At 35.6% G+C, this 16,546-nt stretch overlaps 3 protein-coding genes and 1 long non-coding RNA gene across 5 annotated transcripts in view; 1 reads left to right on the top strand and 3 right to left on the bottom strand.

Moving 5' to 3' along the window:
- The window catches only part of LOC148905628 (immunoglobulin superfamily member 10-like), a 65,270-nt gene extending 49,541 nt beyond the window's left edge, over window positions 1-15,729 (bottom strand). Inside the window, exons 1-2 of one of the 2 annotated variants that reach the window (XM_089039679.1) lie at window positions 15,714-15,729; window positions 15,355-15,437 (exon numbers count right to left, since the gene is read on the bottom strand). In XM_089039679.1, coding sequence (XP_088895805.1) covers window positions 15,355-15,427 — 73 coding nt within the window. In that variant the 5' untranslated portion in view covers window positions 15,428-15,437; window positions 15,714-15,729. Of the gene's footprint in view, window positions 1-15,354; window positions 15,519-15,713 lie in introns of those variants that run through there. The other variant, XM_089039678.1, reaches the window with a different exon arrangement.
- LOC148905627 (kappa-actitoxin-Avd4m-like) overlaps window positions 1-16,546 on the bottom strand; it is a 53,937-nt gene that overhangs the window by 27,989 nt on the left and 9,402 nt on the right. The window lies entirely within an intron of this gene.
- LOC116309101 (uncharacterized) lies at window positions 36-8,993 on the bottom strand. Its single transcript, XM_089039680.1, has 8 exons — window positions 8,626-8,993; window positions 7,681-8,070; window positions 6,753-7,136; window positions 6,339-6,617; window positions 2,679-2,957; window positions 1,867-1,932; window positions 1,479-1,583; window positions 36-1,107 (listed from the first exon to the last, which is right to left on the bottom strand). Exons 1-8 carry the CDS (start codon window positions 8,678-8,680, stop codon window positions 1,058-1,060), a joined length of 1,608 nt encoding a protein of 535 aa, XP_088895806.1. The 5' UTR covers window positions 8,681-8,993; the 3' UTR covers window positions 36-1,057.
- LOC148905629 (uncharacterized) lies at window positions 13,608-14,828 on the top strand. Its single transcript, XR_016121646.1, has 2 exons — window positions 13,608-13,918; window positions 14,316-14,828. It is a non-coding gene; the product is annotated as an uncharacterized LOC148905629 (long non-coding RNA).

Below are 16,546 nucleotides of genomic sequence, written 5' to 3'. Positions count from 1 at the left end.
GTGCTTCTGGGTGATCAGTGGCAGGTTACTGGTAGTGCTGCTAAAACACATCCATTTATTTGTTCAATGTTGTTTAATTTTACAAAGAAACTAAGTGTTCGTCCAAGCAGTCGTCTAGGCTTGCACTTCCTACAACCAGCTAACTACGCTAAAGCAGTCTGTTTTGGATAAACTTAACCAAATCATTTCTTTTATCATCGCAAACGCTAAAAGAAAATATTCTAAAATGTTTTTTAAAGGGCATAACTTTGATACCATAACCTTTTGATACCATAGAAGCCACAAAAATGTAGCACTGAATTTTTCTATAAGCACACACACACACACACGGCACACACACACATCACCCACACACGCACCACACACACACAATCTATGGTTATTACATTTTTTGTTTAATTTGTAATTGTTTTATTTAACAACTAAGGCGAAGTGAATATCGGGGAATATTTACCGAGACGCGAGTCTTCGAGTGGCGAGGTAAATATTCCCCGATATTCACTGAGGCTGAGGCAAATTATTGTTTTAGTATAAATAGATAGGCGATTGTTTCAAAAAAAAAAGAAAAAAAAAAAGAAGATAAAAGACATTTTTCCATGTAAGGGCAACAAAGCTGCTGGCCGCCATTTTGGATTATCGCTGGAGGTGATTATCTTGTGATAGTTTGAGTCTCTCGACCAATCAGCGCGCGAAATATTCAATAATCACCTGTGTATTTTTACTAATTACATTTAGCAATATGAGTTCTGGATTCTTCTGAATTTTTTGTAATTCGCTATGCGAAGTTAGTTTAACTAATAAAGATGTTGTTAATTTTTCTTGCCTGGTGCAGTGTTTGTAAAATATATATATTTAAAAGTTGTTTCGGGATTTTCAAAAGCTCGAAAGTTGGGATCAACGTGATAGAGCACAACTATGGTCCTGATAATGCTTAATTATTGCTAATGACTGCTGCTTCCAACCCAAGTTTTCTTTAACCACCAACGATTTGCCGTATGATATATTTCACCTTGTACTGTCATGTAAAGAGGTATGAGCAAACAGCAGATCCATTGTTTCATATGGAGCTCGAGATGCATTTCTTTTCGTGGATGGCGTCACAGTTTGCTGGAATGGTTAACGAATTGATTGATTAAATATGAATAATTATTTTTCTTAAACTTTTGCTCGCTCGATGTGTTTATTTTTGATCTTTCGGTTCTAGGGATTTGGGATTTCTGTTACACGGAAATAATGAATTTAAATCAGGTTGACAATTCTGAAGTCGGGACAACCTAAACATAGCAAATTGCTAATCGAAGGGAATGACCTATGAAAGATGTATGGGTCGTTTTACTGTACACTGTTCACCAGAGAGAAAGAGAATGTATTAATGGATACACCCCCCCCTCCCCCCTCCCCCCTCCTCCTCCTCTCCACCCTCACCCCTCAATTTTTAAACAACTCCGACACCTTCGGGCTTAACCCTGTTAACCTACCTTTGCACTTTTGATGTTTTCTAGATTTAATAAAGATAATGAGAACAATGTTTACAATTCCTGAAACAAGTGTTACGCTCAGCCAGATGATAAAAATAACCGGTTCTACAAAAAAAAAAAAAAAGTATTAATGGAGGTAATATGAATTATCAGTAAGTTAATCAGTACATGGATACAGGCGAGCAATCGTGCAAAATGCATTGACTGATAACTTAGAGCGTTTGTTTTTTTTTCTTTTGAGATGTTTTCTTTTTTTCTTTCTTTCTTTTTTTTTTCGTTTTTGTTTTTAAAATAATTTTTTCTTTCTCTGCCACCCATTTGCTTGTTTTCCCGTTCGCTTTAGAAAACCAAATTAACTTTAAATAATATATGAAAGTCTACTAAATACCCTTTATGATGCTACTGCTGCTGCCCAAGGATCTCTTGTATTTCTGATAATTTCCTCTGCATTGACCTGTTATTAACAAAGAATGATTTGAATATGAAACTACTATTGCAATGTTCAAATAATTGAACAATCAATCAATAATTTGAACAATCAGTTGTCGAGGGTGATGATGGTGGTGATGATGATCGTGATGATTGATGATGATGATGATGGGGATGGTGATGATGGATATTATGACGATTGTGACAATGATAGTAATGGTGATGATAATTGCGATGATGATTAGTGATACTGATAATAGTGGTGGTTATGGTGATGTAGATGGTGGCGATGATGATGGTGATGATAATTGTTGATGATGATGATGGTGGTGATGTTTGCGATAGTATTGGTGATTATGGTGATAGTAATAATGATGGTAATGGTGATGCTAAAGATGCTGACGATTGGTGACGATAGTGCTGTTGATGATTTTGGTGAAGATGATGATGATGGTGATGATGGTGACGATGATGGCGATGGTGATGGCGATGTTAATGATGGTGATGCTATTGATGAGAATGATCAAACATTAACGATATACATCATTTTTATCCTCACTACTCAATCTATTATAATTTCATGGCAAAACTACTTATAGTCTTGTCAACAGAATTTTTTGTTTGAAGTATTAAGATATTTTTTCAATTAATATGTTTGGCTGTTACAATCAACATGAGCTCCCAAAAAGGAACTTAATTTCATAAATATTTTGTAAAAATGGCACTAATCAATTAAAAAGTTAAAGCTCAAGAATAATTCATAATATTTACATATTTGCATGACTGTAATATTATGCCATGCAACTCCAATAGTATTCTCAGCGCGACATCTATACATCCCATAATCTTGTTTACGCGTGGCTGTCAATACTAGCTCGCTTCCACCTGGATACGACGTTTTCCCAGTTGAAAATATTTTACCGTCTGCTGTATACCACGTGATGTTAGGCAGAGGGACACCTCTTGCAGCACAGCGTAAATGAATTGTGTCACCCAAAATAGAAGATACGTTATTCCCAGATGACAAGCGGTTATCAAATACTGGTTTATCTGCAAGATTGAAAGAATGTTGTTAATGTCATGCTGGTCAAATTAAGATATACCACTTATTTCAAGGAGTTAAAAGCAAGTCATCTGAAAAGTGGAGTTTTGTTTACAACACAGAAGACACAGAATGCCTCGTTTTTGAAATATTTAAAAAAAAAAATTATTACTTGTATTACGATGGTAATATTTTTTTCCCGTTAGGAATAAATTTGACTATTATTTTAGGATCGTGGAAAGCGCTTAATATTACTGATGGATTTTGCTTAAAGTGTATATGACAGGAAAACATTTCATCGTTTAAAATATAGTTTGTTAATAATAATAATAATAATAAATATATCGTAATAAAATTTGTTTCAAAAGCTTAATTCTTGAGATATGTGAGAAAATTAAGTCCAATTTGTGACGTCATTTCGTTGACACATATCTCTAGATTGGGTAGTAACGCACAAAATAGAAATTGTAATTCGTATAAAATAATTTTCAAAAGGCATATTCTATTCAGCTGCAGTTGATAGCTTACGTAGTACTCTTCAAATGTTGGGGAACTGAAAAGTGTACTACCTGAAACTAAGATTCTACATTCAAACATATTTCGTGTATTTGCAACTGAATCCCATGACACTATTCAATCTCGCGCGCTGATTGGCTACCGAGAGTGGGTATTTATCGTGGAATACCATGGTTTGAAAAGCTGAATACCACGATATATAGGGATCCCGCGAGTTGTTGTTGTTGTTCTCGCATTCACCTCAAAATACAAAGATTTTCGCCTGTCACACTATCTTTGTTTTGTATTGTATTTTTGTATTTTAGTTTGAAAGTTGCAAAAATTGAGTTCCCAAATTTTAGTATTCAGCTAGACGCTGAGATACAAAAGTTGAGAAAACCATTAACGCTGGCAACAACAGAAATAAAGAGAAAAGTTGCCAACATGGAGGCAGCATCAACTTCATCCTGGAAAGAAAAGACAATAAGCGAAAAAATTGTCAGGGATACCGAGAAAAGTACCGAAAAGTCTGTCTGCCCCAAGTCAACCGATGAAAATTCTACTATTGTCGAGTACACAGATGAAGAAATCCTGGAGTTTAAAGAGAATTTGGTCGCGGCAAACACGAAGAAAAGCACAACTACATCTGTACGCCGTTTTCAGTCATGGTACAGAGAAAAATATAAGAAAGAAGTCGACTTAAACCAGATATCAAAAAAAGAAGGACCTTACCTTTTGAAGCATTTCTTTCTAGAAATACGCCAGACAACCAAAGATAACAAGGGCAAAGAATATGAGCCAGGTTCTCTTCAGACGTATCGCAACGGTCTGCGAAGGTTTTTCCTTGAGCGGCCATGTCCTCCTTCCCCCGACAACTTCGACATCGATAAAGAAGCAGGTGTAGAGTTTGAAGAGGTCGCAACAATGCTGTCAATGAAGAAAAAAGATCTCAAGAAGAAAGGCTTAGGGACAAAGCCAAATGCTGCCAGGTCGTTAGAAGACAATGAAGTCGAGAAAATGTGGTCTTCAGGTGCTCTAGGCTTGCACACTTCAAGATCTCTCCTCCATCTTGTTTGGTGGAATAATGTCACTCATCTGGGAATGAGGGCTTTCCAAGAGCAGTACGACTATACGATTGATGATTTTACCATCACAGAGTACTTCATAGAGTACAAAGAGCGCCAAACCAAGAACCGCCAAGGAGACGAGAATAGCAGGAAAAGAACAAGAAAGTACAACAATAAAATATGGAGGACCAATGGCGGCGAACGCGATCCATACCGTGCTTTCGTTGAGTACTTGGAGCATCGACCAAAAGGTGAACAAGTCCCAAAAAATAGTGTTCTTAAGTCCAATTGACAAGCCAACATCTGAAGTGTGGTATAAAATGTCACCGGTTGGAATAAACACCTTGTCTAAGATGATGAAGAAGATTGCCGACATAGCTTCCCTAGAAGGCAAATGTACGAATTCGTGTGGCCGTAAAACAGCAATCCAAGCCTTGCGAGAAGATTTCGACCCGCTTGAAATTTCAGAATTGACTGGCCATGCTAATCCAGAATCGATATCGAGTTACAGCCATAACCCATTGGAAAAACAACGCAAAATGTCCCACAAGCTGGCTGGATTTTCTCCTTGCAGTCAAAGTAGTAGTACGGTCAGTACGTCAGTAGTTGAAAGTTCAAGATCACCAGCAAGAAATACTTTGAATGAAATATCTGCCAATGTAGAAGGTCAGCAGGCGAACCAAACAAGTAAAGCTGCCGAAGCCCCTTATAATGGTCTTGGGTTGAGTGGAGCCGTAAGTGGGCTGTTTACCGGAGTCACATTTAACAACTCACCGGTGAATATTTCCATCAATCTACAGGCTGGTGTCCATCGCTAGCTCTTTCTTCATCCAACACTAACTGAGCTACACAACAGTAAAAAAAGAAGAAGAAGAAAAAGGAATTTGCTTATTTTGATTTCATTTAGTCTATTTAGTAATTGATTGTGTAATTCAGAGAAAAGTCTTAAAAGTTTTGTGTACTCACCAGTTATTTTCTTTGTTTTGCATGACATTTTCGCACATTTAGGCTGCTGAACTGCCTTAGATTTCGATCAAGACGAGAAAAAGTCATTATTGTTGTAACAGATTAAACGAAGTATTTCAGCGAAGGCGATTTTTGAGAATAAACAGTTATTTTTTCCCACAGTAGCAAATATTATTCTGCTCGCCACGAGGTTCAAACCAAAAGATCAAACGCTCATACTTGAGCGGAATTCCTATTGGTTGGGAGGATGGCATCAGAATGGTTTCCTTCGTGGGCCAAGGTTTTCTTGAACTCGCACGATTTTTTTCTTTTTTCTTCTTTATATTCGCTTAGATTGAATAGTGTCATGGGATTCAAGGAAAATTCATTGGCTTGACTCGGGAATTCCAAGTTGAATTCACTCGAACAGGCGATATCGCACTCCTCGCTTCGCGACTCGTGCGATATCGCCTTTTCTCGTGAATTCAACTTGGAATTCCCTCGTCAGCCAATGAATTTTCCTATAAAATCTGGAGACTTGACAAAACAAAACAAAATGACGTCACAACTTTTGCTAAATTTTCTTGAATTTCTAGAGAAATACGTTTTTGAAACAAATTCAACTGTGATATTCTTATTCATGCCAATAAAATACACATTTTTAACATTAAAATATTTTCGTGTCATATGCACTTTAAATCTTATCAAGTTAAGTCAAGTAAACACCATGAAAAAAATACAGAACGCCTGTTACAATTTACCCGCTAAAACTGAACAAACACAAGAAAACAACAATGATCCCATAAACAAAGAAGTGTTTAATTCATATACAAAAATATAATTTAAAATGCATACTTTCCTACTTATATCTTACAAACTTACACACTACAATAATGTCAATCTTTGTCAATACTGGGACCTCATTAGGATTATTGGTGGCATAACATTTGTAAATCCCACTATGATTCCTGTTAATCCCTTGGATTCTTAGCGTGGTGTTTCCTATGCCTTTGCTCATGAAAGATTTACTATTTCTTGTCATTCTTAACCACGTGACATTAGGCGTTGGCACCCCACGTGACAAACAAGGGATATCCAATTGGGATCCTTCTTGTATTATCACTGATGACAATGTAATTGGAAAAGTGATTTCTGGATAGTCTGAAAAGTTATTTTAGAAGAAAAGTGGTAATTAGTTTCAACAAGACAAATTATACGTTTTTGAATAATATTTATAACATAGGTACGATATAATGACTAGCTACTTTATGGAAAGGAAATTGGAGGAACACTTACTCGTTACAATAAGTTGCACCGTATTAGTAACTGGAGGGCCCCATTTTAATTTTAAGCTACATCCATAGGTGCCATTGTCGGCTATAATTACGTTACGAATGACCAAAGTAGCCAATGGTTCAACATGGACGCGAGTAGGGTTTAAAAGCCTTGCAGGACATGTAGTAGTATTTAGAGCCACTTCCCAGCCCTGACCCTGGCTCTTTTTTCCTAATGCTATGGTTGTCCATTGGTTGTCTTGGTTGATGTACCCCCATACGGGTGAGTCTTCCTGGAACTCGATGTTTCTGTTATCATAACTGTAATTCCACTCAAAACGCGCTGTTTTACCTTTTGCCACAAACAAAAGACTTGGTGGTACTTTTGTAAAACGATTATCTTCTCCTGAAAAAAAAAAAATTATAATAAACTATATTAGTATTCTATAAGTAAAGATAAAGGGATGATGAAAAAATTCTTAAAGTTGGTTTCAAGACTAGTTATCTCTCGCTGTGTTGAGTGAATATAAATAAATAATTGGGATATATTACCTATTTGACATGCCAAAATAAAAATAAATAAGGATAAAAATAATAATAATTAAAAAAAAAAACGAATCGAAAGTCACAAATAAAAAATAAAATTTTTAATGAAGTGACAGTGACTGAGTACATTACCCAATGTCATGAAGGAGAAATATCTACTTGTCGTTTCATTAGGAGCGTATACTTATTGGCTAATAGAAGACTTTCAGTGCAGATCTGATCTAATTCAGGCAACGGTTTAGTAAATTATTCCAATAGGTATTTATAGCTTCTCGAGAACTAGACGAGAAAAACCCTCGAAGGACAGGAGAGAACCGAAAAACAGATCCACGAACATATGATGACAGCTACCTACGGTCACATCAATAATAGACAGCCGGACTAAAAAAATGATCTATACTTACCAATAACTATAAGTTCCACTTTGTTGGTGATTGAAGGGGATATTCTTAGCACCAAAGATATTTCATACCATCCACTGTCATTCTTGGTGACGTTAGAAATGACCAAAGTAGCGACTGACTCTTTACTGACGCGAACTGTAAGGTACAGCAGCCTTGTTGGACACGTTCGTCGACTTATCGTCCACTTCCAACCACGCAGCCCATCATCAACTGCTATGACTGACTTAGTGCGTCCATCAGGGTTATAATAATACCAGACTGGAGATGAGACATAATGTCCAAAGTCAACTTCTTTGTTAACAACTGTGTAATTCCAATTGAATTTGACTGTATTTCCGACGACTGCATATGATCTTCCAGGTGGAGTTTGTGTAAGCCGGGCGTTCCCAACTGCGACAGATAAATAACAAACTAACGTGAATTTTTTTTTGGGAGATCCAGTCATTTGGTCAACTTCAAATTACCAAATTGAATTATTTTCGAAATTGCCAAGTAGGTCATTTTTTTATTATTACTATTTTATTTTTTATTATTTTAACACGTATATAATGTACTCTTTAAAAGGCATCAAGTCAAGTCCCTTCATGCCATCAATGTTTCATTTTTATTTTGGCGATTCACAATTGGTTCAATGTTGGATCACTGTCTTTAGGAGCTCGAATTTCTCCAAATTTATTAAAAAGATCAATACTTTTAATCTTTGTTGTTTGAGATCATTTTATTTTTCTACGGTATTCTACACTAAATAGGTTGCGTTTTTTTTAACCCGTATCACTTTCTAGAAGACCATAACATAGGCTATTCACTAGTTGGATCGGACTCATTCGAAACGTAATTATTCACTCCAATTCTAATAAATGACAAAAAAGATTATTGATAAACAATGGTAAAGCATACAATCTATATAATATACACGTTTGGATTGAAAATAAAGTGCATACTTACCGATATGATGGATAGAGGCGAAAAAAAGAAATACTGGAAACACAGTTATCTGCATACCTATGCAATGTCAACAGTCCACACATCTTTTCCCAAGAGAGTCATACGTGAAAGTGCAGTAACATCACGAAACGTAGCTTTTAATCACTTTCGAAGCTCAAAATATTTTTTCATTGTTTTGGCCTGTGTACTGCTGCAACACGATATTTTCCATGTCCAATATAGAAACATTAACCTTATGTTTCAGTTTCGTCAACCATTTGTAGCCAAAATTTCCCCTTCAAGGATTCAATTGTCCGTCTTTCATTAACGGTATTTGTCATAACGGATTTAGCTGACATGTTATTTTATTTTATTATTGAATATTAAGCAACCTAAAATAGAGAAGCGACCAAAAGTTAAAGCCAATGCAAACTTTGGCGCAGATATTTTCGATATTCCTTTTTTTATATAAAAATAAAATCACGTAGTCACTCTTTCAATAAAAAAAAACTTAATTGTAAGGATATCGATAGAATCCAAGGAAGATTTGAAAGTGAAAAATAAAATGAATAAAATAAATTAATAATACTAATAAAAAATGAAAACAAAAAAATATCTGAACTAAGCTAATTACAAGAAGAAAAAAAGAAAGAAAGAAAAAGGAAAGAAAGAAAGAAAGAAAAAAAGAAAATACAAAATAATAATCGATTCGACTTTGCCATACCCCCTAGACATCCGCAGAGCTGAGGCGTCGTATGGACTTCGGACCTGACGGCGATTAAATCCTTCTGCCCTTGGGTGTACGAATTACGCAAGAAAATGTTCTAGCCGAAGCATCAGGGGGGAGACCAGCCGGCCCCCAGACCATATCGGCTAATCCCTTGCATCTCTGCAACGCACGGAATCGGTTGAAAATTTGATGTTAAAAAGTCTAGTCTATCCGGTGCATTGTTTTCACGGCTATTGTTGTGCTAATTCCGAATATCCGTGGCCCAGTGGAAAAAACTTGAGCATTAAAGATACGGGGTCAAGACGGTTTAAGGAGGGTTAGTACCTGGATGGGTGACCTAAAAAATATACTTACTCAAGCTTTTTTATCTCAAGTTTTGTACTCAAGTTTTTTTGTTTTTTGTTTTTTGTTTTTTGTTTTAATTTTATTTTCATAACTAGGGAAAAAAAAATCCTGTCAACTTCTAATGTTAGTTTTTGCTCGCTATTCTTTTTAATATAACTTATTCCTGTACTCAAATGCTTTTCTAGTCTCAAAGCGGCACCCCGTTTCCTATATTCGTGTCTGTCATTGTCAGTAATCTTCGAAGTTTTCACTCTAGCCGGCATTCGAATATCATATAGTAACCCTATGGAATTCCCACCGTAATAGGTTTGCCCTGGTGTATTCCCCACACCCCCTCCCCTCCGTGAATAAAGTCTAAATTGAGATATCTAATAAAACTGTTTGTTATACAACATTAGCTTTATCATATACACTCATAGTGATCAGTATGTATGATAATACATGAGCGACAGGGACCGCGTAAAAAATAGAAAATTGGGGGGGGGGGGGGGTGTGGTTTGGCTGGCATTTGAAAACTAAGCATATTGGTTGGGCGAAGGAATCATGCTGAGAGGCCTGGCTACAAATGTTTGCAGGGGCGGATCCAGGATATTTTCCAGGGGGGGGGGGGGGGGGGTTGTAGCATTGATTGAGGTGGTAAAGAGATATAGCAGACCAAAGGGTTAGGGAGACGATTATTTCCTGCAGGCGACCATGGTTGCGTTTCAGGTACCACACACGACATATAGAAAAAGAAAGCGAGCGAAATGTGTTCGGCACTCCTGTTTTAATAAAACTCGCGATGCTGTTGGTGTTGTCATGAAAAAAAAAAATAATAATAATAAATCACGATGGCTCTCATAGGGGGGGGGGGGGGGGGGGGGTTGCAACCCCCAAAACCCACCCCTAGATCCGCCCCTGGTTTAGCCTGCACGACGCAGGACCTCTCTGAAAAACACTTCGGTGATGAAAGCTTTCTGTTTCAACAATGTTATTTTATTATTTAAGATGGCTGCGAAACCGCATAAGATTACTTAGTTTCAAAGTACACAGTCTCTCATTGTGGTCCTCATCGTGACACTCGACGTAGACGCAGAGCTTTAATACATTGAGTAAGAATCACTGAATTGCAACTTTGATAACATTTGTGTAAATAGGTCTACTTGTTACCAGTACTGCTGTTTACCTTTCCTGGCTACCAGTTCACTAATCTCTTGGTTTAATTTATTGTACACTTTACTAACTAATCTCTGATTACCTAAGAACACTCATCTTACCAAAATTCAATAGCTTGGAAGGTGACTTGCTCACGATAAATGATTTATCTAGTGCTTTTTCTGCAGATGATTCATTTATCATATCAATTATTGAGCAGCATGTTGCGTCATAGCCGCCATGTTGGTTGACGATTACGAAGCATTCCTCATTAGCTTCTCTTGTTAGAACAACCAACATGGCGGGTGTTTTGTCGTTATTTATATCTCAAGGGATTTTGAGTTATCTGGTTGTATCCCAAAAATAAACTTTTAAATACAGTCTGGTTTTATCTCAAATAATATGAAAGTAAATTCTCCATCAAATAATGAGACATATAAAAATAATTATTAGATCATGGGTTCACCCGGGGTTTATCCCTTCCAGTCAAAAGCGTTTGGCACATGACACAGCCTCAATCGTGATAATTCACGTGACATAATTTTATTTTTATTGATTTACTTTGTCCAATAATTGCTTATTATATTTCCAAAATAATTGCATATTTTGGAAAAAAGCAAGAAAATATTTAGAACTGGATGTAAAATATTCAAACTCTGATACTTATAATTATATTATTTAGATTTTAATCTAATTAATCTAATTTTAAATGACAGAGTTTGCATATTGTAAAACATTTTGTAAAATAATTTCCACATTAATTATATAAATAATGAATTAGCAATTTTAAAATAAAATAAATAATAAATAAAATAAAAATAAAATAAAATAAAGAACAACGAAAAAACGAAGGTAGGAAAAAGAATGCAAGGAAAAATTATTGGAGGAAATTATAGCTTTAAATACCGTTATTTATAACTGTTACTTACGATATATGGGTATTTTAAGATGGACTTTTTTTCCTTGTCCATATTTGTTCTTCGCAATACAACTGAAATCAAGATATCCATTCTCTGCGGTGCAGTAATTGTGACATAACCATCAGTGGAGTTGACCATTTTTTTGTTCCCTTGTTCGATGGAGTAATTTGCTGGGGGAGATGCGTCTGCTTTACAGAATATTTTGAGTGTCTCATTTGCTGTTGTAAAAGTTTTGTTCGATTTCAGCACTGTATTTATTGGTTGATATTCTGTAAGACGAAAAATAATGACAAGTATTATAATATAAATCAACAATATATCAAGGTCACTAGCATTGTTTAAAAGGATTCAGAGAGAAAGTGATATGTTATGATTTTAAAAAAATGGTTGTTTTTTTTCGTACGTTCATGTACTATTTTACAATTATTCGCCGAAGGCGAAGTGAATATCAGGGGTATTTACCGAGACGCGAGGTGAATAGTCTCCGATAGTCACTGAGGCTGAGGCAAATAATTGCTCTAGTGTAAATACACAGGTGATTCTTTCAAAAAAAGAAAAAAAGAAAAAAAGAAAACCAGATGAAAAACATTTTCCCCGGTAACAGCAACAAAGCGGCTGGCCGCCATTTTGGATTATCGCTGGAGATAATTATATTGCGATAGTGCGAGTTTCTTGACCAATCAGCGCGCGAGACTTTCAATAATCACCTGTGTATTTTTACTAAAGCTTGTTAGTTCTTTTAATATTACGTATCAGAGTTCCACTCTGTTTCCTTCAAAAAATTGTTTCAAATGCAGGCATTAATGTCAAAACAATGAAATACGTATGTATAGAAACTGACCCAAATGTAGCAAAAGGCGACTTTGGAAATATGCTTTTCACGCACAAAGGTTTCAATGCAAGAGTTGGCGTAAAATGCTCAGTGATTCGCGAAAGAAGAAAGGAAGAAATTCATTTAATTTTTTATGTAGCCTCATACTAAAATCTCTGTGTGTGACAAGCGAAGAAGCTCTAGGAAGTGGACGAACTATTGTATTTTTTTACTAACTATTTTTGATTGATTGGTATCGATTTATTGAAACTTAAAAAGTTAATTAGTTTTGATTATTATTGATTGTTTTGTTTGCTTGTTCAAAATATTGATGAAATTAAGATGTAAAGAATTTAATAACCCATCTGTACAATTATTATTGTGATAAGCATTTGATATCCTACTATGAAAGCCACGTATCTGTCATTTCAAGGGACGTGCAATTTGTCTCTTCCCCAAAACCGTTTGACACGTGACAGCAGTACTTTCCTCCTGACGCTTTACCAGTGATGTTGAAAGACGTCACATTGGAATTAGCTATTATTGTGTTTGTATCCTTGTGTATCCATGTAACACGAGGTGCTGGATCTCCAGAAGCAATACATCTTAGTGTTATTGAATCTCCTTGTTTGCCATAAAGGTTTGAGGTTAGATAAAAGATGCGAGGCAAAGATACGATAAATAAATAAATAAAAAAAAGACAATAAACATAGCTCTTGCTCATACTAGTCAAGTGTAATAGCCAAATTTCGATATTCTGATAGAGTTTTGAAGCCCAAAACAACTCCAGTCGAGGATCCAGGGAAAAACATAATGTAATCGTAATTGTTCTTCTGTTTCGCTGGGAGCGTTGACTCAGATTCGTTTGTGCTTGATGATGGCTAAACCAGAATATCGAACGTTGACTATTATAGCGATTGGTAGAGTTGTATATTTATGTACGTTTATGTAAAGCCGTTTACCTATTATTTCAAGGGACGTGCAGTTGGTCTCTTCCCCAAAATCGTTTGACACGTGACAGCAGTACTTTCCTCCTGATGATTTACCAGTGATGTTGAATGACGTCACACTGGAATTAGCTATTTTTCTGTGGGTATCCTTGTGTATCCATGAAATACGAGGTGCTGGAAGTCCAGAGGCATTACATCTTAATGTTATTGAATCTCCTTGTTTTCCATAAAGGTGCGAGGTCAGATAGTTGATACGAGGCAAATCTACGAATAGAAATAGAGAGAGAATGAATGTGAGATTTTGCTCTTGCTGGCTGAGCGTGAAAGTCAGGATTAGAAAAATTGGTGACAATTTTTCATCAAGCCAGGTTCCGATTGCCGCAAACATACCAATATGCAAGAATCGAGGCCCGGATTGATTAAGGTAAGCTCGACTACTTTAAACATTTTATTTTTTCTCCTACCTTTCGGACAAATTTATTGCTTTGAAGCTTCAAGGAAATGATAGAAATGATGAATTCGATGATGAGTATATGCAATGTGGGAGAAATGTTATTACTTTGATTTTTGATGTCAATTCGGATTGTACGCTTGAATTTGATTGCGATTGAAGATATCATGTTCATGATCAAATATCTTATATTCAACCTACTTAAAATTTTCTCACATTATAAGATAAATTATGCATTTTTTAACAGCTGCTTTTGCCTGCGTTATGTTTACTTGGCAGAAATAATGAGCTTCCAACCCAATATTTGATTGCAATGTTGACAGAACTATTGTTTATTTTTTTATTTTCTTATTTGATTTATTCCATACAGCAGTCTGGGTGCGTTACTCACCATATATGAAGAGCATCGTGCATGACTTTCTTGATGATTCACCAATACAAATAACCTCACAGCAATATGATCCACTTTTGTCCTTATCAACATCAGACATGATAATTGTTACATTCGATCCACCAATAACAGAGAAATGAGCATCCATATCATTCTTTATTAAAATATATTTGTGTGTAGTTGGGAGTCGTTGGGCTATCTGTCTATTGTCGTAAATAATTGTAGATAAAACAAATGTCTGGTTGCAATCATAATGCCAGTTAATATGAACAGTAGATCCAACATGTCCAAACGTGTTATGCGAAGGTTGTAAAATCCACGTTAGCCCATCTGTTGGACACAATAATAAATAAATAAATAAATGTCAAATGTCACATCAGATCCAAATGTTACATAAGCTCTGGGTAGCAATGTATTTAGTTATATCACATTATCACTGCCTACGAAAAGTCGCGCGCGAGTATATAGTAATAAAAACTATTTAGACACGCATAGTAATTTGTCTTTGATTTTCTCCGGTCGTTTTTATACAGCAACTTAACTATATAAAGTGGCTCGAATTTTGACTAAAACTGTTCAACTGCATGTCGCATTCTTTTCAGTGGCGAAGCTTAATTTGCGCGGGAAGTCTATTAAAATACATGAGCTTTTTTGGATTGTAACACAATTATATAAGTTAAGGAACACAACCAATTGAAAAGAGCAGAATGCAGAAATATCACAGTTTTTTTTTCTTTGACAGAGAACATCAAGTATTGTCCTACAAAGATGCAGACATCTTTACATGAAGACATTTGCTCTATGCGAAATATTGCCTTCTAAAAGACTCTTCCGGTCAAGGGAAGCCTGTTAAAAAGCAACTGTTTGAAGTGTTTTATAAATGAAGGTGATAATAAGATCAGGTGTCATTTGGTTTCTAAATTTGTAAGAAAGTGTGGTCTATTAGGCAATCCAAAACCAAAGGTCTATCGGGAGCTAGTTTAATGATGAATTACTTTTGTTTCTAACTTCAACATACCTGACAAGTTCACACACGATAGAAGAAAGAAAACAGTAAAAATAAGGCGGAAGGTCAGCGGAAAAGAATCCATCCTCTTTGATCTATGATACAAAAAGACAAGATTCGGTGTATGTCGTTAGGAGGTAGGGAAGAAATTCATCCAGTAAATAAACTCATGAGACAATAAAGAAAACGAAAATGCTAAATATGAGAATAAATTGACAAATACTAATAATATAGCGTGAAAGTAGAATAATATTTGAAAAAAATGCAATATCACGAAATAATCTCAAATAAATAATTTATTTATCAAATAAACAATACTAATACGTAGAATGAAATGACTAATGATCAAATAGAACATAAAAGACATTAACCTTTTTGATCAAGAGCCTTTGTCGTATCGTTTGCTTTGTTTCTTTTTCTACATTTCGAAACAGCAACTTCACCGCAAACTTATTTGAATAAAAAAGCGAAAAACCAGACTGCATAGAAAATTCTTGACAATTCAAGAGTTTTCTAGAGTGATACCGGAAAACTTGGATCCAACATAAGGTTTGACAAGCTAAATTACAATAATGGTATGAACACTCGAATTCGAACAAAGTTTATTACATGTCATCAATTGATACAGACGTTTTTCTGATTTGTGGTACCAAAATACAAGCCATAAGTCACCAGTCAAACCACAATTCGAAACAGCTTTGCACGTGCTTTTATTTGTACTTTGATTATTGTTTTTTTTTTTCCTGACAGAAGTATCAGAAGGTAATGTGTATGGTGATATGAAAACCAGTCTGTTTGTTTTAATTGTGATTCATTGTTTCGTTCGTACAATACGGATGTTTTCTTATGTGTTACGCCTATTACAGTTAAGCTGTCATCTGATCTAAAACAATAGCATATTATCCATTCCAAGTTTGAGAAAAAACTAGGTCGAGTTTGCTTGCAATGCATTTTTGGGATGTTTTAGGGGGCAATCGGATAGACGCCATCTTAGGAAATATATTCCCTACAACAGTCCCAAAATACATTGCAGTTTTTCCCTCAACTTCGACGCAGCTTTTCTCTTGACCTCAGGATGGCTAATAATACGTGATAGGACTTAGAAAATTCAGTGTTTTAAAAAGAACCGTACACACAAATCCTTGGTATGCATGTAAAATCGGACATCTAATTTGATAAGATTAACGGCATTTTCAAGACATTT

Source organism: Actinia tenebrosa, unplaced genomic scaffold (genome assembly GCF_029948245.1).
Source record: "Actinia tenebrosa isolate PJP-AT-01 unplaced genomic scaffold, QUT_ActTen_1.0 PGA_scaffold7__59_contigs__length_16204524, whole genome shotgun sequence".
NCBI classification, from domain to species: Eukaryota; Metazoa; Cnidaria; class Anthozoa; order Actiniaria; family Actiniidae; genus Actinia; species Actinia tenebrosa.
Note: the sequence above shows the minus strand (reverse complement) of the source record. Positions and strands in the feature narration are given on the sequence as shown.

What these genes read in the sequence shown, in the direction of transcription:
- LOC116309101 (XM_089039680.1), bottom strand. Translation starts at nt 8,680, where the DNA reads ATGCAGATAACTGTGTTTCCAGTATTTCTTTTTTTCGCCTCTATCCAT. An exon ending in CGCCTCTATCCATCATATCG is followed by an intron (nt 8,071 to 8,625) that starts GTAAGTATGCAC and finishes TATCTGTCGCAG; the next exon opens with TTGGGAACGCCCGGCTTACA. An exon ending in CAGCAGTAGCATCATAAAGG is followed by an intron (nt 1,584 to 1,866) that starts GTATTTAGTAGA and finishes TTTTTTTTGTAG; the next exon opens with AACCGGTTATTTTTATCATC.